General features: G+C 31.1%; 1 protein-coding gene across 1 annotated transcript; it reads left to right on the top strand.

Moving 5' to 3' along the window:
• Window positions 1-4,832: 4,832 nt before the first annotated feature.
• On the top strand, window positions 4,833-20,085 carry LOC108556967 (glutamate receptor ionotropic, NMDA 2D-like). The gene is made up of 7 exons (XM_017913325.1): window positions 4,833-4,994; window positions 8,086-8,298; window positions 11,497-11,716; window positions 12,557-13,352; window positions 14,543-14,599; window positions 17,505-17,585; window positions 19,726-20,085. Exons 1-7 carry the CDS (start codon window positions 4,833-4,835, stop codon window positions 19,763-19,765), a joined length of 1,569 nt encoding a protein of 522 aa, XP_017768814.1. The 3' UTR covers window positions 19,766-20,085.
• Window positions 20,086-21,598: the final 1,513 nt, after the last annotated feature.

Here is a 21,598-nt window from a genome sequence, read left to right as displayed (position 1 = left end):
GAGTTGTACCCATATAACCAAATTGTTTTTATGTTATTTAAAAAAAAACCTCTAACAGAAACTTGACCTAGACCACTGGATATGAAAATACCCATATAACAAAATTGTTTGTATATATTTTTAAACATAAAACCTTAGGGCAACTTCACCTAAGACTAGAGTGGATAAGAAAATAAATACGTCAATAAATTATTGAGATGTATTTCTAAAATAAAACCAAAATCAATACATGCAAACCAAAAAGAGACATTGAGATAACGTGTAGTCATGCGTTATCTCTCTCGCACCCACTGAAATACCAAAACTACTCGTTAGTGGAGTTACCAGTTTCCGTCGTTGTGCATCGCGTTTCTTTTACTCACGCAGCTTATTCAAATACATATCAAAGGTTATGTGTGTAGTAAACGTACAGAAGTAAATTGATTGGAAAGTATTGTCGGTTGTACCTAGAGTAACTCCTCTGAAGAGAGGTATGGTACTAATAATATCAAATTGTGGAAACCCTTAACTTGATTCTTCTACAGAGGTTGTGTGTGTGTGTGGTAAACACACAGAAGTAATGTCACAATGGTAACTATGATTTAGACTGCACTTAAAGTAATCGCTCCGAAAAGTGAAGTAAGATATTAAGTATACCTGGTCATTGATACAGACTTACCTGCACAACTTGGAATTGAGTCCAAAGGTTGTGTGTAAGCTGCATGATGACCAGTATGGAGGAATCAAGAACTACTCGAAGGAGTCTTCGAAGAAAGTTGGCATGGTTCAATAAATTTGTTAATAAATTGGAGGAGCCATGTAGATATTCAAATCATAGTTTTCATTGTGACTTTACTTCTAGAATGCTACAGTTGCACTGGTAAAATGAGTCTCAACAACTAGATATAATTAGTACCTTACTTCTCTATTCGAAGAAGTTACTCTACACTATTTCCCCTGTACATTACTTTTGTACGTTTACTACACACATAACCTTCGTTATGTATTTCACTAAGTTGCGTAAGTAAAGGAAATATGATGCGCAACGACCATTAGGTATTTAAAGGATAAATACCTAACCTCACTCTTCGGAGGGATTACTTTAGGTATCCGCCAAACGATATTTTCTTCCGTAGTCCAGTTTCATACGCTTATCACACACAGGATAAATATAAATACAGTGCTCGACCAAAATTTGATTACCTAAACTCACGCTTCGGAGGAATTACTTAGAGTATCTTCTGTGCGGTACTTGGTAATCTCACCACACATACAACTTTTTTATTTAATTAATTTAATTTAATTTGAACAGCATCTATTGGAACTGAATACATGTTAAAGTGAAGATATTAGTCGTATATGCTTTTGCAATACTCAAACCTCTTAAAAGACGTTACATTAGAGGTCATAGTAAAGACAGGAAGTTTGAGGAAAAAACCAGTACAGTCTGGACTCAGTGGAATATTGTCGGATGCTATCGTTTGGAGTCTCAGTTCTTCGCAATTTAATGAAATTCGCTTGGTTTAACATAACTTTATTTGTTATTTGGTCGATTTAAGATTCATCTGAGACTATGCTTATCTTTAAAGCTTCTGCTGATACTAATTCTAAATACTTATTCTACTTACAATGTTTACATCTGTTAGTGTAGGGTTAATTTTAGCAGGAGTGCAAAAACGATCATTTACAGTAAACTCAAGAATGCTACTGAGCCTCAGTAGCGCTTCCTGCGCGATATGTGAAGTTTCTGATATTGATTGTTGAACAGAATTTACTTGTCAGAATTGGTTTAAAAAAAAATCCGTTTTGGAGATTTTTCTCCCAAAGATGACATTCTGGTCAACCTACTAAAGTTTATGTTGACTTAATCAAAGTCAATTAATGAGATTGTCATATAATTGTGCTTAGTGGTTAAATGTATCACATTGAAAATTGATAGATACCTATCAATTTGGTGCGATTACAAAGATGTTGTGTATATTTTGAGCATCATCCTAGCGACCAATTAAGATGTTTACTATGAACAACCAATGAAACAGGAGACAGAAATCTAAGAAAAAAAGGTAAAATGTTGGAGCTTGGTTGGTTGACAAGTGATATCGTCTATAGCCATGATCAGATTACCATTTATTTCGAAATCTTTACCATCTTTGGAATCGCAGTTGGTATATAATTGATTAAAGTTCATTCTCTCTATATAAAAGAAAAGTTTTATGTCAAACTAAAAAACTAAACGTACTTTCTTGCCTATCTAATGCAAAACGTTGCTTTACCACTAAAAAAAACGTTTAACAACCGACTTGCCGCACGATTCAAAATATTTGTTTATAGTTGTATTGTGACGATATTGTTTATATAATTAAATTAAAAGAAAGGTACCAATAAGATGTAAGACTACTTCATCAGTTCCTCACATAGACGTCAAAAAACTCTATCTATTCATAATTTAACGCGAGTCAATATTAAGAAACGCTGTCTGCATATTTATATAAATTAACAATGAACCGCCAATGAATATATATATTAATTTATAGTTTTATGAATTAGCTCACTGATTTCTTGCTCAATTTTTCTAGAACAGCGCTCGGCAACCTTTATTATTAGGAGGGCATATTTTAGATATGCGTGAGTTCGCCGGTTACTGCCGTGGGGAGGAGTAATATTTTGTTTAAATATCTAAAATTTAGAATGTAGATATTTGAATGGCGGGCGTCGCATTGCCGACCCTTGTTCTATAAACATTATATAATACTATTAAAAAATAAAACACATCTATAATTAAAATTTTCTTTTATTAAAATTTATTAACAAATATATAATAATAATGTTTATCGCATCAGTCGTACAAAAAAAACATATACAAAAATAAAAAAAACAAAATAAATATATATAATTTCAAAAAAGTTGTCCGAACAAATATATAATATCATTTAATAAATATATTTACATTTATGTACAAAACCTACCACAAAATAAACAATCGGTAACAGCTAGGTACATCCTTGACATCAATCGAGGAAGACTTTTTGTTTAATTCATCGTCGTTTCCTAACAGAATTTTTTGTTGTGCGTGCTGTTTTCGTCTTCTTATTTTTCAGAAGTTCGTTCGTTTTGCAAACCATCACAATATTATTTCTTTTCCTGCTAGATAACGATGCGTCATAGTTTTATTCTATATACCTTTTTGGTCTTTTAATTGAAGATCTTTTCTTCTGCTTTCTTTCTTGCTCTTGTCGAGCTTTGTTAACCCTATAGTCGCCAGAAAACTAATCTTGTCACTAGCAACATCCACCAATTTAGATGGTTGCTCTTTATTCTTTTCCATTTCGACTTCCATTTCGGCTATCCCTTTATTTCATTCCTCAGTAACAGTCCGCTTGCTGTGCATGACAATTATCGCGAATCTTGCAGCAGATTGCTAGCAATCGACCTCGAGCCCCAGACTCCGTCACAATAAACTTTTCCTTCCATTTCGCTCGCCGTTCATGCAGACTTCGTACAGAAATAGATCATCCACTCCTGAAGCAATTTTGAATGTGATAGAAACTTGTAACACGATAGCGCTCGTGTACATAAAAAAACAAGATATACAAATCTTCAGCCGGCTAGGGCGTGAGTCCGTGACGTGGGAAGCTTCAGGGCGCCACTTCCTTTTATCGAGAGGAAGAACTCTTATAGCTGCTTCCTCAGATCAGCACACTTCTTCACCGACGGTGGGCCTTAGCTCCTCTAGAGCACCAACACCGTCCTCTTGGAGCTTATAAATATATATTTTAAATCTTCTTAACTGGAGACCTCAACCGTCTTCTTTCGCGGTTCGCTGCGGTCTCCCCGAATTTTGGAAACATAGTTTCAACGTGGAGCGCACTTGCAGCGTTGTCTATTTTACCACGTTACATCTACCTCCCTTCCCGGTAAAAAAAAACGAATAATTCTACTATGAGTTTTTTTCCCTACAAAAAAAAATTAATACTAATGATAATAATAATGACTATAAACAAAAAAGATATTCTAAACAAGGTCAATTCCTTCCGTCAAGTAAGTCTTCTCGACTACTTTTCCTTCCATTTGGTTCGCCGTTGATGTTGACTTAAATAATTCTTCTTCTTCCATCTGGTTTTCCCAAACACTTGAATTTTCCAAACAACGTTTTCTGATTATCCTTCTTCTTAATTGCAGTCTTCTGTTTAACGTCTTCATCCATCGGATTAAACTTTTCCGCTTTTTGCTTTTCTCTTTATTCGCCTTCTTTTCTTTCTTGACCTTATATTTCTCTTCTTCTTCAACATCTGAACCATAATTTTTCCTCTTTTTCCTTTTCTCTTTATTCACCTTCTTTATTGAGGTGAATGGCACATCATCTTCTTCAGATTCAATTTTTCTTATAGATGATTCAAGTTGTGCAGACAAAGGTATTTCTTCTTCATTTTCTTCATCTTCAATACTATCTTCCAATTAAGGATCATCTTTGAATTGAGATAAATTATTATCACAGCTGCTGGCAACTGAAATGTTTGGATCCTTTTCATAGATGACCTCATTAGTTTCTTCTTTCACCTGATAGTCATTTTCTTCTTTAATAACTAATTTTTGGACATCATCCTTAACAGAGTCCTCTATATTGTATATTATATCCATAATAATATCCCTTTCTTCCTCGGTTAGTGGATGAACATAAGATTTTCCTTCATCATTTTCAAATTGCTCACATTTAATCCACGTCGCTTCTTCCAATTCATCCAGTTTTATTTTGTACTCCTTTGCCTTCGATTTCAATTCTTCAGGAAACCTTACCAAACGGCAATTTAAATGGATCAACTTCGTTTCAATCCACTGTGCCAAGATTGACTCATATGACCCATGAAAACGCTCTACCAATTTTGCCAAAAATTCAATCTTCCGCTTACAGGCTGCAATCTCCTTGTTCCCGTCGTAAGACACCGCCGTTATGGGACTTTGTACCTCCCAAGTTTCATGCAATAGAAGAGGTGTTGAAGTCTACTCTTCAACTGATTGTGCGTTGAGTGGTCGAAAACTCTTGCACCGCGCACCGTTAATTGCATCTATGCATTCATCTTTCAAGAGTCTTTGTACATCCATATTTATATTTAAATTTATATCAAAACTAAACTAAATTGAAAATAACTAATGTAGAAAAAATGTCTTCAAATTCGAATAAACTGAATTGAAACTGATAAGCAACAACAAAAAAAAATTAATGATTATCGTTCTGAAAAAACCGTACCAACGATAAATAAAATCTTCTCAAAAATCGTACCTTTTAATTAAAATTTATCTATTCTTCCTCACGTCCTTTAATCTTCTTTTAACTACACTTTTGATCCGACGCCTAGCGTCGCCCCACGTTGGTCGCCAAAAATGTAACACGATAGCGCTCGTGTACATAAAAAAAAAACAAGATATACAAATCTTTAGCCGGCTAGGGCGTGAGTCCGTGACGTGGGAAGGTTCAGGGCGCCAATTCCTTTTATCGAGAGGAAGAACTCTTATAGCTACTTCATCAGATCAGCACACTTCTTCTCCTTCTCTAGAGCACCAACACCGTCCTATTGGAGCTTATAAATATATATTTTAAATCTTCTTAACTGGAGACCTCAACCGTCTTCTTTCGCGGTTCGCTGCGGTCTCCCCGAATTTTGGAAACATAGTTTCAACGTGGAGCGCACTTGCAGCGTTGCCTATTTTACCACTTTACAAACTTAATAACAATCTGGTCCATGTCGATCTTATATACTTGATGACATCAACTGGTATTTCACTACCTCTACCTCCGATTTCCATTCTTCTTTTATTTCGGCGAAATCCTCCTGTCGTTCGTCGACATAAATGAGTGTCTTATCAGAAATCTCTTTTGATTCAACACTATCTCTTTATTTGTCTTGAGATTTACTTCTATAGCTATCATTGTAATAACCAATTGTGTTCTCTAACACATAATGTTCTTCTGGAAGTACAAGTGACTCTTTGAAATGGTTGCTTTCATCCATCTTGGGTATATTCCCATCCAATAGGAGTTTGCACTTCCTCAATTTCATTAACCCTTTTTATTTATTGGCATTGATCATTCATTTCAAATACTGAACAACACTTTCTACTAGTTTGTGGTGACTGCCTCAAATCATTATCAGCCATCAATTTAGATCTTGCTTTTCCTACAGCTGTATATAATATCATTTCCAAAAGTTCTTCATGTTCATTTAAATATGTATTTACCTTTTCATCCGGTTCCATCTTCTTTGCTATATCCATATGGGTTGTGTCAATTCATCAATCCAAATTATTGCCTTTTCAATATGCAACTCAAGGTCCACATGAGCTTCAATTTATTAGCATATGAATTATGCTAACTTTCTTCGAAGTCTCCTTCGAGTAGTTTTTAATTCGCAGCTCCTCAAATTTTCAAATGATTGTTCTATTGCCACATACATAACCTCAATTCCAAGTTGTGCAGGTAAGTCTAACCAGGTATACTTAATATCTTACCTCACTCTTTGGAGGGATTACTCTAAATGCAGTCCAAATCCTAATTTTCATTGTGACATTACTTCTTTATGTTTAATACACACACAACCTTTGTATAAGAACCAAGTTTCGTGGGTAATAGGTTTACACAACTAGATATTATTAGTACCTAACCTATTTTCGGAGGAATTACTCTAGGTACAACCAAAAATAGTTTCCTTGTACTTTACTTATCTAAGTTTACTACACACACAAAACCTTTGTAATAGAACTAAGTTACGCGAGTAAAGATAAAGCGATGCATAAAACGACAAATCTTCTGAATACCTAACCTCACTCTTCGGCGGGTGAACTTTGTAGAAGATAGGGAAGATACAAAGCCTTGTTACTTTGAGTATCCGCCCAATGATATTTTCTTCCGTACTTCAGTTTCGTACGCTATCACACACACAACCTCTGGACAATCTTCGAAGTTGCGCGGATAAATAGTAAAACAGGGCACGCCCATTACCTAACCTCACGCTTTGGAGGGATTACTCTGGGCATCTGATCAATGCTTCCTTCGTACTCTCACCACACACACAACTATTTTATTTGATTTATTTATTACAATTCACAGTACTATTTAACTATATCCAACGAACTCTCAACGAATAACAATCTTTTTTTGCCGGCGCACGGTGTTGCCACTTTTAACATTTGCGCTTAAACATTAATGATGTACATTCAAAGTCTTTCGAAAAAGTGATTTTTGTATAAATCTCGCAGAAAATGTGCCTTTAATCATACTGTGTCCGCACTGTTAACATAAAATATGGGATATAGTAACAGTTAGTCACTGTTAGTTTACTGTAATTGGAAAATCTCCATATATTAATTGATGCACATGGCAGTAATTTATGTAATATACATGTGACATACATTTAAATTGATATATTTTTGTATATATTATTTGTATATATATTAAACATTCTTTTACAACAAAAAAGTAATTAAATACGTACACCGAATACCCTGAACCAGTATTTTCCTATCTGAATTCCTATTTCCCCGGACTCTGAAATTCCAATAAAAATATCTACTTGGAATCGTTGGTATTATTTTAAGGGAATTCCAATGAATCCCTTGAAATTCCTATAAAAAGAAATAAACTTTATTTTGGTCGATATTTATATAGTTAGTATACTGAACTTTTTTTTATATCAGATAATGTTTTAATTAATCTTAATGTATACGTTTATATGGTAATAGTGTTCGCTACACGTAAACATAAAAATAAAATAAACAAATATTCTAGTACAAATCGAGAAATAGTAAATTACAAAAATATTTACATAAGCCCTATTAATTGGCAATCGTATTTGATTTACATTTTGTGTATTGGAATGTACGTGCTGAAATAACGAATTGTAGTACATGTACATGTAGTATTGAAAAAAAAGCGGAGACACATGTAGGCAGTGAAAAAGCACAAAATATAAGCTCCAGTATTGCCGCTTTGTCGATGGTTAAATCATTTTTAAATTGGAAGGATTTTCGGTTTCCGCGGTTTCGGATGCCACGCAGCTGCAGCTACCTAATTAAGCCGAAAGTTAATTAACATTCGTTTTTCTCTTTTTCCAGGTGGATTTTAGCGTGCCCTTTATGGAAACCGGAATCGCTATTATTGTGGCAAAGCGTACAGGTATTATATCACCGACGGCTTTTCTTGAGCCCTTTGATGCCGCCTCTTGGATGTTAGTTGGAATCGTCGCGATACAGACTGCAACGTTTACTATTTTCCTCTTCGAATGGCTGTCACCTAGCGGGTTCGACATGAAGCTCTCTTTAAATCAGGTAAGCTCTTTTTATATTTTCTTCTTTTCCTATTTATATATAAAACTTTATAATATATTTGTAATAGTTCTTATTAATTCTCTATTTTTTAACGAAAAATGCAGGAAATATGAATTTAACGATTTTTATTATATTAAATAAATCAAATGAAAATATATTGATTTAAAATAAAATGCAGAAAACCTCATTTTAATATAACCGTTACATGTGCGTTATTCAGAAAAAAATGATAATCAAATCCTGTTTTAATAATAAATAATAACTATATTTATTTTAATAAAAAAAACGTTATTGAGTGAAAAAATACATTAATTATTGTAACGGTGTACAGCATACTGCGGGTAATCAGTTCCGGACTGCTTGAATCCGAACTAATCTAGAAAATATCATAAATACGTACAAAAAGAGACTGATCTTTTATGTATAAAAAATAATTTTGTGTACTACTTCTTTTTAATTGAATTAAAATTTAGTTTGTTTTGAAATATTCAAAGGTATGCTGTATTTATTTTATTTAATTATTTAAACAAAAATTATTAATAATGTATACACTCTATTTGTGTATATGTACGATATATACATTTGTTTTGGTGCATGCTAAGTGGATTATTAGGATTTAGAATATCATCAACATAACATTGCACAATGGAAATACATAATGTTCGAAAACATGAATATGAGTGTATGTGAATATCATAAACGAGCTTTAATAACAATCATAATAATCTGAAGTTATGTATTTACTACTGTATTCCGAAGCTTCGTATATTTTAACCTCGTTATTGCGTCTTAATTAACTATCAAAGAAGACGAAGCAAAGGCTAAATATCATTCTTAAGTGTTGCTATAATTATTAAACTAATTTGAAATCTTTTAAAAACACTTGACAATATTTATCATTAACTAGTTGCAATGTACCACCTTTGAACATACCTAGTGGGGCATTATTATAATTTTCTAAGAAATGTCCAGAAAAGAGGAATTATCATTTAATTGGGTTGGTATGTCAAAGGATGAATCTTGATAATGCATACCATCGGATGTCAACTCAGTTGACGTAGTTGTCCAAAAATTTAGGAATTTCTGGTGTCGCAAAGAGTTAACTTAAATAGTAATGTTTTTTATTCATATATGAATTAATTAAACTGAGAAATACGCATATATTATTCCTAATGACTAGCATATCTAACAAAGTACGTAATTAAAAGTTTGTTGTGCATTTAAAGACATCTTTAGTGTGAATGACGATTTCATCAAAGTCGTAGAAGATTTTTTTTCTTTTGCATTTGTAGTCTAATTAACTTAATCTCCACCCTGCAGACAAAAAAAGTCTTTGCTTAATTAAGATAAGTAGAGACAGGACATTTGCGATAGACATAATAATTTAGCTAAATGCTTTTAATTAAAAATCAAGATGACAAAACGGAAACGATTTTTAAAGCGATAATTAGTCGGCAAAACAACTGTTCTGACATCCGAACTTAATTATCGTTTAATTAACTTTCTGAACAGGAATTAGAATAAAAAAAGTAGATAATGATTGAAATCAAAACTGCATTACAATTATATTCGTCGATGGATCACACATTGCGAATTAATGCAATAATTTTGTAATACGCAATTTTGTTAATTTTTAATGATTTATAGATATGATTTTCACTAAAAAATAACAAAATTTAATTCTAGTAGTTTTAAATTTAATTGTAGCTGTTATTTTACAATTCTAATGTATTTAAAGAATATTACAGTTTTTAAGAATACTTTTTTATTTTTTTCTATAAATTGAAATGTATTGAAAAACTTTATTGACCTTATATTTGAACGATGAAATGGAAAAAATTAAAAGTATGTTTTGTGTCAAACTATGAAACACAATTTAAAATATTAAAGTAAGAACTAGAAAGTGTTTTATAAGGAAGAAACGTAACGATTACATAATTGCGCCGTTAACTGGCTTTCAAATGTAGATTACTTCAACTACATTTATGAACCAGCGTGACACTAGCGATCTTTTTGAGAAACTACACACGTAAGACATTTAGAACGTTTAATTCCTAGTGAATGGCGAATGCCCGGGCCCCGCGAATTATGTGGCCTGAAAATCATACATTTTTTTAAGTTACCCCTTCCACTCATTGGGGGGCCCATTTCAAAATCCAAAAGACTGCGCTGGATATATATATTTCGCATTCACATCAATTCAATATACATAACATATAGGAAATATTTATAGATTTTAATGAATGCTAATATTTAATGAAACTATTTAACATATATTAATATTGTTCAATTTAATTTCTATAATTTCAAATCGCGATAATAAATCCGCTATGTTTATTTAATAGTTGAAAATGTTAGTGGATTTCAGTTTAATAAATATGATTATGATTCGCTGCACTTACTGATGTATAAAGTGTAGAGGTTAGAATGAAGTGAAATGCAATTCCTTCCTGTTTACTTTTCAATGAAATCTAAAAAATGTTTCCAATTCTGCGCAATATATTTGTTCTATTGATAGATCAAATCAGATTTATAATATTTTTTTTATTTCCATTTTGCAATTTATTTTTGAAGTTTTCAATCAGGTTATAGATAATACTAACTAGTAAGAAATAAATATTAATTATTGTTTATAATTTTGAAGCTTTGACGCAAGGTGTCCCAAATATTAGTTACATAAACATGTAAAACATCGTGATTAAAAACACGACGTCATTACTTCAACTTTTTCAATCTCTCTGAACACAATTATTAAAATAATCCTATTACTAATCCTATCCTACGTATTTTATATATATTTTCAATTCGTTAACTTAAGAATCCTAAAATCTTGATACTTTTTGATAACACTCATGAATAATTTATTATTATTTATATTCTATTTATATCTATTAAATACAAGAAAATATATACGATATAGTCTTAACTTTCTAGTAAATATTTACAAAAATAATTCAAGACTTAGGTTATATAGAAACTTGATTATTTAAATATGAAACATAATGTATTTATTCAAAACGTAACGAAATATATCGACTATATTTGTGTATATTTGAAATTTATACCAAATGTAATAACGTTACGTAGTAAGCGGAAATGAAATGCGAATGCCGATGATCGAATCTATGTTCCTCAGTAACACCAAACGCATACACATCTAGTTTAAATGTTTAACAATTATGCGTATGTTTGTTTCAGGCAACCCCATCTGCATCCCATCGTTTCTCCCTCTTCCGAACCTACTGGTTGGTATGGGCGGTTCTGTTTCAAGCCGCCGTTCACGTAGACTCACCCCGTGGATTCACTGCCCGATTCATGACCAACGTCTGGGCACTCTTCGCCGTCGTCTTCCTTGCCATCTACACTGCCAACCTCGCCGCCTTCATGATAACCCGCGAGGAATTTTACGAGTTTGCAGGTGACAAACTATTTCCATATTTTCACTTTTATCCACTCCTCATCTAAATGTATGCGAGTTGCCTAATTGGGGAAGATTTAGCGACATTGTAAGAGGATTATATTTGAATATTCAAGCGGAGAATGAACATGAATTGTAAAATGTTTCAATTTATTCCTACATTTAGATGTAGGTCAAACTTCGAATAAGTCCCCTATTTCCAAAATCAAAGATTATGAAAATCTCTCTTAATTTCTTTAAGTAATTTTTCTCGAAATTCACAACTCAAACCATTTTAACTCACATTCTCTGAATACTTAATAAATTCCATTAAAACTTTTACTCCTATTCATATTATACAAGGTCTTGAAAAAAAAAATATATTTCTTTTTATTTATTTTTTCTTTCTTTCGCCGGCTACCTCCCTCTAGGAGATATATTTATTTATTCAGTTATTTGTTATTATATTTGTGCAGAAATAAAAATATTCATTATTGGCCTTCATCCAGAAACTTTTAGCCATATTACCATGTACTATGTCCTGAGTGTATTATCTGTTTCGGCAGTTATAAATGTAAGTAAATTAAAACCAAGATAGATGTTAGTACTTGACATCTTATGACCGTAAGTAAGCATAAGAACGGCAGTCAAAACAAAAAGAAAATACTGGTTTAGTCAAAAGAATAATAGGTGGTTGTAAAAATATAGAGAAGCTCTAAATTATGACCGGGTAATGTACTTGACTCATATATCAACCAGCAGTATTTTCACTTCAAAAACATTCTCTATAAATCTATTGAACATATACAAGGTGCTTCGCAATTATTTAATTTCGTTTCTCGTTTTTTATTTATTTTTCAGGACTGGACGACCATCGTTTATGCAAGCCTTTCTCTCACAAGCCTCTTTTTAAATTTGGTACCATTCCATGGTCACACACTGATTCCACAATTTCCAAGTACTTCAAAGACATGCACGCTTACATGAAGACCTATAACAAATCCACTGTTCAAGAGGGAGTTAATGCAGTTCTGAATGGTGACATGGATGCTTTCATATACGACGGAACAGTTTTGGATTATTTGACCGCACAGGACGAGGATTGCCGATTATTGACTGTCGGTTCATGGTACGCAATGACCGGATATGGATTGGCGTTCCCGCGGAACTCGAAATATCTGAAGATGTTCAACAAGAAGATGTTGGACTTCCGGGAAAACGGCGATCTGGAGAGGTTGCGCAGATACTGGATGACCGGCACTTGCAAACCGGGAAAACAAGAGATAAAAACTTCCGATCCCCTGGCCCTCGAACAATTCTTATCCGCTTTCCTCCTCCTCATGGCCGGTATCCTTCTGGCAGCGCTTCTACTTCTTCTGGAATATCTGTACTTCAAATACGTGCGGAAGCATTTGGCGAAAACGGATCGCGGCGGCTGCTGTGCGCTTATCAGCTTATCGATGGGCAAGAGCTTGACCTTCCGGGGTGCCGTCTACGAAGCGCAGGACATTCTGCGGAATCATCGCTGCAGAGATCCAATCTGTGATACTCATCTCTGGAAAGTAAAGCGAGAATTGGATTTGTCTCAAATGAGGTGCAAACAGCTCGAGAAAGAACTTGAAGCAAATGGAATTAAACCACCTCCGGCCTGTAAACGGTAAGTCTCTGATGCTCTTCATTCTTGTACATTAATCCTTCAACACACATTACTATTATATACAATCGAAGCACGGCGCATGAGGGAATGACATATCGTGAAATTTTGCATAAAAAAGACATTTTTACCAAACCAGATTTTTTATTTGGATATTTTTGAATTACGTAGTTCACTAACACAAATTATAGTATATCGTTACCTTACAGTGTAAGGCTTACACAGTTTCTGTAAGTTTATCCATTAATTAATACAATTAACTTTTGAAACAGACTAATTATCGTTCATTCTATATATTGTATTAAGAAACATTAACTAAATCATTTTATTATAAAGACTTAACTTAACCTAAATATATATTTACTGGTAGTGCATAAATATATATATATATATATATATTAAATTGAGTAAAAAATATAATAATGTTCTCACAATTTTGTAACAAATAATAGTATACAAATGAATCAAAATATAAAATAAATAATTAATTATCTTATAATTTTAATAGGAGATTTCACATTTGATATTTTGTAAAATTTATTAACAGAAAGAAAAGTTTGATAACTCGCAACTATTTTTTTTTTCTTAAAATAAAAACTATATGCAGGAGTAACAAATTTCAATGCACATTTACTTACTATTCATATTAGGAAACACCCTAATAATATATTGTTCAAAATTTCTAAGTATAATACAGCAAATTTGAACGTAAAAACTAAATAGAAGTTATGTAATGGTTATACAGACATAATAATAATTATTGTGAATTAATTAATAATGAAATTGCAATATAAAATAATAATCATTAACAATAAAGGATCATAACTAATGCAAGATTAAACCGAGTATTAACTTCGAAAGCAAAAAACTTAATATTAAAAAATCCTAAATAAAATTACAGAAATTATAATTGATAACTATACATATATAATATTTTTATGTAAAATTTCACTGATGGACATCAAAATTTAGTTTTTCTACTGTGTTTTATTATTTATTTTCCGTTATGCTAATTGACTCATTTTATTGGAATATTGAATTTGATCATAATTGGCCTCTTCCCACGTTTTGTCGAGATTACTTACTGCCTGTTACAATTTGTGGATCCTCCCGTAGTATTGACAAATAGTTAGCACTCACCAACCCCAAACCAACCAACCCCCCTCGACATGTAATTTGTTATGTATGGGTAGGCGTCAACGACGCAGCAACTGTCTTACGTCCTGTCTGGGTTCTGCTGGTTCACCTGAGTAAGTTCATGGCTTAGGTGTCTAATTCAGGAATGTGGTAGTTTGATCCCTTTGCCAATATTATCACGTAATTACGTAACACAACACACGATTAATAGTGAACTTGCATGATTGTATTTAATTATTCAATTGCATGTTTTTTTTTATTTTCTTTATATATTTTTATGTACTAACGACAGATACAATATTAATAACAAAATTATTTATTACAATTGTTGTGTGAACTTTCTTTAACCCTTTGTGGTCCTGTGCCGTGGCAGCCCCGACATTGAGACTTCCATGCTAAAAATTTAACTTTTTTTATTTCCTGGTATATCATCAAGGGTTCTGTTAGACAAGTGATTTTCAAAGTGTCGGTTGCGACTTGGGCGGTCGCAGAAATATTGATGACAGACTGGACGGTATGTTTTTCTACATTTTTCTACACATACCCATTCTTCGGGGGTCCTTTAATTTTTTTAAGTGCAAAAGGTGGTCGCGGACCAAAAACTTTGAGAAACGGTAGTCTAACGGTAGTCGCAACAACAAACGCATTGTTGTGTTTACGCAATTTTGCGAAAAATAAAATTGGACCTACTGTGCATTCTAGTGAAAATAAAATAAGACCGCATTAGGTTAATATTACCAGAAAATGAGTACAAATGATTAAAATTTTTGTAATTATTAAATTAATAATGTAACAAGAATATTATATTATGATGATTAAAGATTAAAGTAGTTAATTTATTATGAAGGCTTAGAAAATTGCAGATTCGAAAAGTGTTTTATTTTGATCACCTCAAGAAAATAAAATAAAAATTTGAGCATTTTTATTTTTATTTTTACTTAAACTATAATTCGAACAACATTTTACACGAATTTGTTAATTTGACAGAAAGTAGGTAATACAAATTCGTAGTCGTGACTCGAACTGAAGTCGTGAAATTCACATGAAAGTTTATTGGTGAAAGTTCGTAGCGCCCTTTGAATAGAAGGAACAACTAACAATTTAATTGCCGGTACGGGGTAATTGCCCTTCCAATAGCTCATATAAATGATTATTATCAGATGATGTCTGCCTTTTACGAGACAAACTTCAAAGGTTGTTATCCTAATAAAGAGAATTTGAAATGTGAATGATTGACAAAGGTAACACAGTTTTCAGAGATGATGCAGGATAATGAAATAGTAACATTATTTACATTAATATAAGAAACACTATATTTTATTTAGAGTAATCACTTTTTGGTAAAGTGATAATATTGGCAAAAATACTCAATGTTGTGTTTAGTGTAAATGTCTATACCGCATATAAATGTTAGCATTATATAAATTCTATTTTTAATACCGCTACTAGAATAAAAATAAATACATAGCTTATTATTAGTTGATAAATATTCGTATATTAATCATCGTCAGATAAAACATTATTCTGTATAAAAGTATAACAGATATGACAGTTTTTTTAAATATTTATTTGAATATAATTCAAATAATTTATTTTATAAATAAGTACAGTCAAAAAAATCCCATTTGTGCTAAAAAAGAAACAAATATTTCTATTTCTTTCATTAAGTAATTTGATGATACATCTTTATACACGTTCACATTTTTCTTTGATGTCTGGAAAGAGAAATATGCAAATTAGTAATAAGGAATGAGTTGACTTCAAAGCTTTGTGTATAGGTGTGCAAAGAAAAAACTGGTAGCGTGTTTAATTAACAATTTAGTTGCACTAATTTCATCTGTTCTTTTTTTTTTAAATAGCAAACAAGAAAAGCACTCTCGGGTGTTCAAAAGTAGTATAAAACTTTTAGTAAACTTCGAAAACGAACCACACTTAAAATATTTGGAAAAAAGAAAAAATAAGTTTCACCACCAGGGACGAAAACTTTGTCAACTAGAAACTGATTAAGTTTGAAAATATATATATCATTTTTTTTTTATTTATCTGGAAAATTATTGTAACTTATATAATAATTAAAAAAAATACCTTCTTATAAGTTGCTATCTACTAAATTTGTTTATTTAAATACACATTTTTCTCAAATTACAATAATGATTTTGAAGAGGAAAGAGCAATAACAATAATTTTAGATGCATCGTATACTATTATTGTTATCACTTAAGCTTAATTATAATTAAATTAACGGAATTGTATCTAAAATTAATCCTAATTACATTAGACTATAACCGAACACAAACTAAACTAAAATAGAAATATTGTTTTAGCAATACATTGAAATTTATTATATAACATATTTACTATAAAAATCCAATAAACAAATGCAAAGACGTAAATCAACAAAAGGGTTTTCAACGATTCTGGAGACATTTATTTACGTTACTGTTACGTAATAAATTAATATAAATTTAAAATTAAAAATTGATGAATATTTAATATATTTTTGTAGAAGATATACTGTGAAAATAAAGATTTACAGCTTAATTAAAATTGTCATAATGATGTAATCTTATGTATGAAAGAATCAAAGTTATTGGTATTAAATTTATCTTTAGTAGCACAACAAATAATAATATAATTATATTATTTTTGACCATAATGAAAAGCTATGTATTTATTTTTTATATAAAATTGTATAATATTAATGAATGATCTGAAAAATGTTAGTTATTACAAATAAAAAAAAAAGAAAGTTAATATATCAGTAATAGATGTGTACTTTAAATGGATGCCATAATCATTTATGTCTGACGAGGATGGTTATTAATTAGTATGAATCACAAATTAATGCAATACTCTATCGATTGATACAATTAGATATAGTTATGCAAATTGTGAGATGAACGCGTTTAGATGGGATGTTACTGTTAATTACTACTATAAATAGAATGCAGATAATTGTTAATTAGACATAATCACCACGATAACCTGACCAATGCGAAGTTATTTTGATAATTGCAGCGTAATCGTTTCTGGGGAACAAGCCAGGGCTAGACTGAGGGGCTTCAAACCTGACCATGGCGCTATCAACTTGGATCTCGAGTAAGTATTTGCAACGGCATTTCCGCCTGTATTTCTATTACTACAATCGGGATGCAGATGTTGGATTTTACATAAATTTAATTTCTATACCCATTCCATTCTACTCCATCTACAAAGCGTTTTATCTCGTGCTTTACCCTCAGCTTCCACTCCTCCGTCTAATGCAATTTTCCTTTGAAACTCTTTACGCTACCGTGCCTTTCCTTCCTGATTGTATTATTCTTTCTACACAATTGCTAAGTGGATGCGAAAATGTCGGCTGATCGATAATTCGAATTTGAAATTGAAAGTAAAACAAAAGGAATTCTCGTAATTGGATTCAAATCATTTTATGCCCTGATTTTTATTAAGGAATAGTTACCGAATTTGGTAACCAACGTAGGTTGTCTTAACGTAAATTTAATTGATGCTATAAATTTTATGACAAAGCTCATCGTAGATGCAGTTGTTATCTTCTAGCAGTTAGCAATTAAATATTTTACTTTCTGACGCTGTCGTAAATAAAAGTATGAAATATGTCGTTATACCCTTCTAAAGTACTCTTATTTACTATAATTATTTAAATAATATAGTTCAAAAGTATAAGTTACCTGAATGTAATTGAACTAAATGTCTAAAAAGCTGTTGTTTTAACAAGTTCCTATCAGCATCAAATATGTTTGTTCTTGACATGAATAAAACGAAGGAATAACATAATACAGTAGACGAAATACTTAATAAAAGTAAAATTAAGTCAATGGTCTGGTTACTTGAATTGGAACTGAATAGAATAGAACACTGAAGATATTCTAGTTTAATATAAATGTCCGTATTGTTGTAATAGCATTTTGCCGACATCTCATTTGCATCCGTTTCCGCATTATGACCGCTTCAAATTATTGTTTGAATCGGGACTTGTTGTGGATTGCGGCACGTATTTCAAATTTAAATCACACCAAAGATGTCCACTTCATTGTGGGAGGGTGCGTTTCCATTATATTCGACAATGGGAATACTAGAGTTTATTTCGAGAACATTTCCATTACTGCAAATGTACACTGCACGTTTTCCTCTTTAATTAATATTTCTACCTCTATTTTCATGACAATTGCCACAAAACACTTCCTGTTTTTTTATACAGAATTTCCATTGTTTTTGCATAGTTTTCTATGAAGCAATTGTATTATTAATACAGAGAATTTAAAGAAATAATATTACTAGCAAACATAAATTATAACCATATATGATTTTTTTTGGAAATTTTCTATATTTTTACAAAAGTATACCAAAAATGAATCTATTATTATTTATAATTCGTTATATAAACATAAAATCTTTAAATTTATGAAAATACAGACTACCAATTTAAATCATTATTTCTTAATAAATAAAAAACCTAAGCAAATTAAATTCCTTTATTTTTGTATTTTAAACGAATAGCAATGAAGTTATTTTCTACAACAAAATACGTTTATGTTTTTTTATTTGTATGAAATTACTAAATTTCTTCTAACATCATATTTTTCTTCAAACATAATACAAATTCACAATGTTTACTGTTTTATCTATAACTTGTACAAAGATGTACAATGAATTGTATATGAGGGTTTTTCATATATATTAATTATTTCAGTTAAATTAAAAAGAAAAACTGAAATAAGAAAATTTTGTACCATATTTGTAATACATTATACAAATTAGTTTTACTCTAAATGCTTTTCAAGGAAATACACTATTTCTACTTTTTCAAAGATCAATACAATCTTTAAATATAGCCTTGTAAATATATCTTTAAACAGAAAGAAATACGTTCTAGCGTTTCTCGTCCTATATTAGAAGTATAACAAAACTAAAATGAAACGTCGTTTTTTTTTTGTTGATTTGTGCTTTCACCAGGGAACTAGCCAACGTGAAAGAGTAATTATCCCTTTTCTTCCGTTCCTTCTACAGTCTCGCAGACAAATACCCTCAATTCCCATTCCGCTTTTTGCTTAATTTAGGTGTACTTCGAACTCGTGAAACGATAGGGTACATAAATCATAGGCTATTAAATAGCCATCCGACATCTGACATCCACGAAACAAGTGGCATAACTGCTATGACCCTGTTTTGTATGACGTGACAGAGGGATTAATAAATGATACCATTGCGTTTTGTGCAGGCCGAGAACGGAAATTGCCGAAATGGAAACCGTGCTGTGATGGAACACTAATATTAAGATGAACAACACCAATAACGTATTCTACAACCGAAGCCAAAAAGGAGAACAATGGAGAAATTCCGAAGAGACACCAGGAGAAATCACATTCCCCAAGATAGAAAAACTTTTATGATTGCAGCGCGATTTATTACAAAGAGTATGGTAAACTTGAGCACGCGTATATTAATAACACATAATATATTGGCCAGAACTACAGCATTACAGCTAGTAGACATATTCATTATGTGTAGATTGCAATGGTTTCAACGTTGGTAGTCGTTTAAAAATTAAACTCACGCAAGACTTTAAGGTCTTCAAATATTTATATACTAAACATATGTATGTGTGTATAAACATAGATATATAGAAACTTAAATATATAAAGGCTGGAAATTAAAGAAATCGTATTTTTTTATCGAGGTGTACTAAATACGATTTACTTTAACGCTGAATAAAGATCTACGTATATATCTACACAAATGCAATTTAGTAATCCCGTTAACTCATTAATTATTAAATCAGTAACCCAATTAGAAAGACAATCTGCAAGTAACCTATAATACATATATTATACGTTAGATCTTTAATTCCGCATTGCGTGTACAATAATTATTGAAATTTCTATATATCGCATATAATATATATATATATAAAATTTATATTGTTGTTGCTACAAAAAAAATGTTGTTGCTGTTATTGTTGATGTTATCACCGGCTCATTGTGTGTCATATATTATATACTAAAAAAACAACTCATTTATTTATAAATAAATTAAAATAATTTCACTAATCAAAAATTTTTCATTACGTGAATGAACAAAAAAAACGGTTGCTTGGATAGAACACTAAAATACTCAGGAAATTTTTAGATTTTAGACGAGATTTATTTAGGGAAAAAAACAAAACGAGACAAAACAAGCGCAAAACAACAATAATCCACACCACATACTTAGATTAGTTAAATTTTGTCCAATTAAAATAACACGTACATTTTATACCTGTGTATTAAGCCAAATTAAGCAGAAGAAAAAAAAACGTTTTTTATATCGCACCAAATATATAGTGTAAATAGTATTCATGTCAGAATTAGCTCATATTAAATTTAGTACCTGTTTTTTTTATGGAAAAATGAGAGAGAGACGAAAGAAACAAAAATTTGTGTAAATACAATGAAAGTGACAAATAATCGCTGCCGTAAGAACATGATGTAATTCTAAAATGAACAACAAAATACATATATATTTTGTGATTTTATTCTAATATATATATATACATAAAAAATACGAAGTTGAGCAGTAAATTAGAGTTACTTTCATTTTGTAACAAATAAACTTATAGTCTAATACTCTCTACGATATAACTAAAAAAAAGTCGATGAAGCGTAAGTATTGAGTTATAATACATGTTTTTGACTTAAATTCAAAGGAGAAAGTATTGAGAAAGAAAACTGAATAAGATCGGAACATATCTCCTAAGAGCTAAATGTACTTGAATTTAAAAGAGTATTGTATGTCTATATAATGAATTAATTAAAACGAACTAAATGTAAACTATATACCTAAAAATAAAAATATAAAATAAATATATCAAAATGTTTTTCCTTTAAATAATCGGAATTTTATATAATTAAATTACTAAAATGCATTAAATAATTTATTAAAACATTTGTATTTTGATTTTGAATTAATTAAAAAAGTACGTATTTACGAAAACTTCATTCTATTAGTTGTAACAGTTTCGTCGTTTATTTTAGCTTCCATTCGTGTGTCTGATGTTTGAACTTAATTAACGTGTATATCAGATAGAAAACCCAATACCCTTTACCAACTCGGGT

Source organism: Nicrophorus vespilloides, unplaced genomic scaffold, assembly GCF_001412225.1.
Source record: "Nicrophorus vespilloides isolate i.1.1-1 unplaced genomic scaffold, Nicve_v1.0, whole genome shotgun sequence".
NCBI lineage: Eukaryota > Metazoa > Arthropoda > Insecta > Coleoptera > Silphidae > Nicrophorus > Nicrophorus vespilloides.
This window is presented reverse-complemented; position numbering and strand designations above follow the sequence as displayed.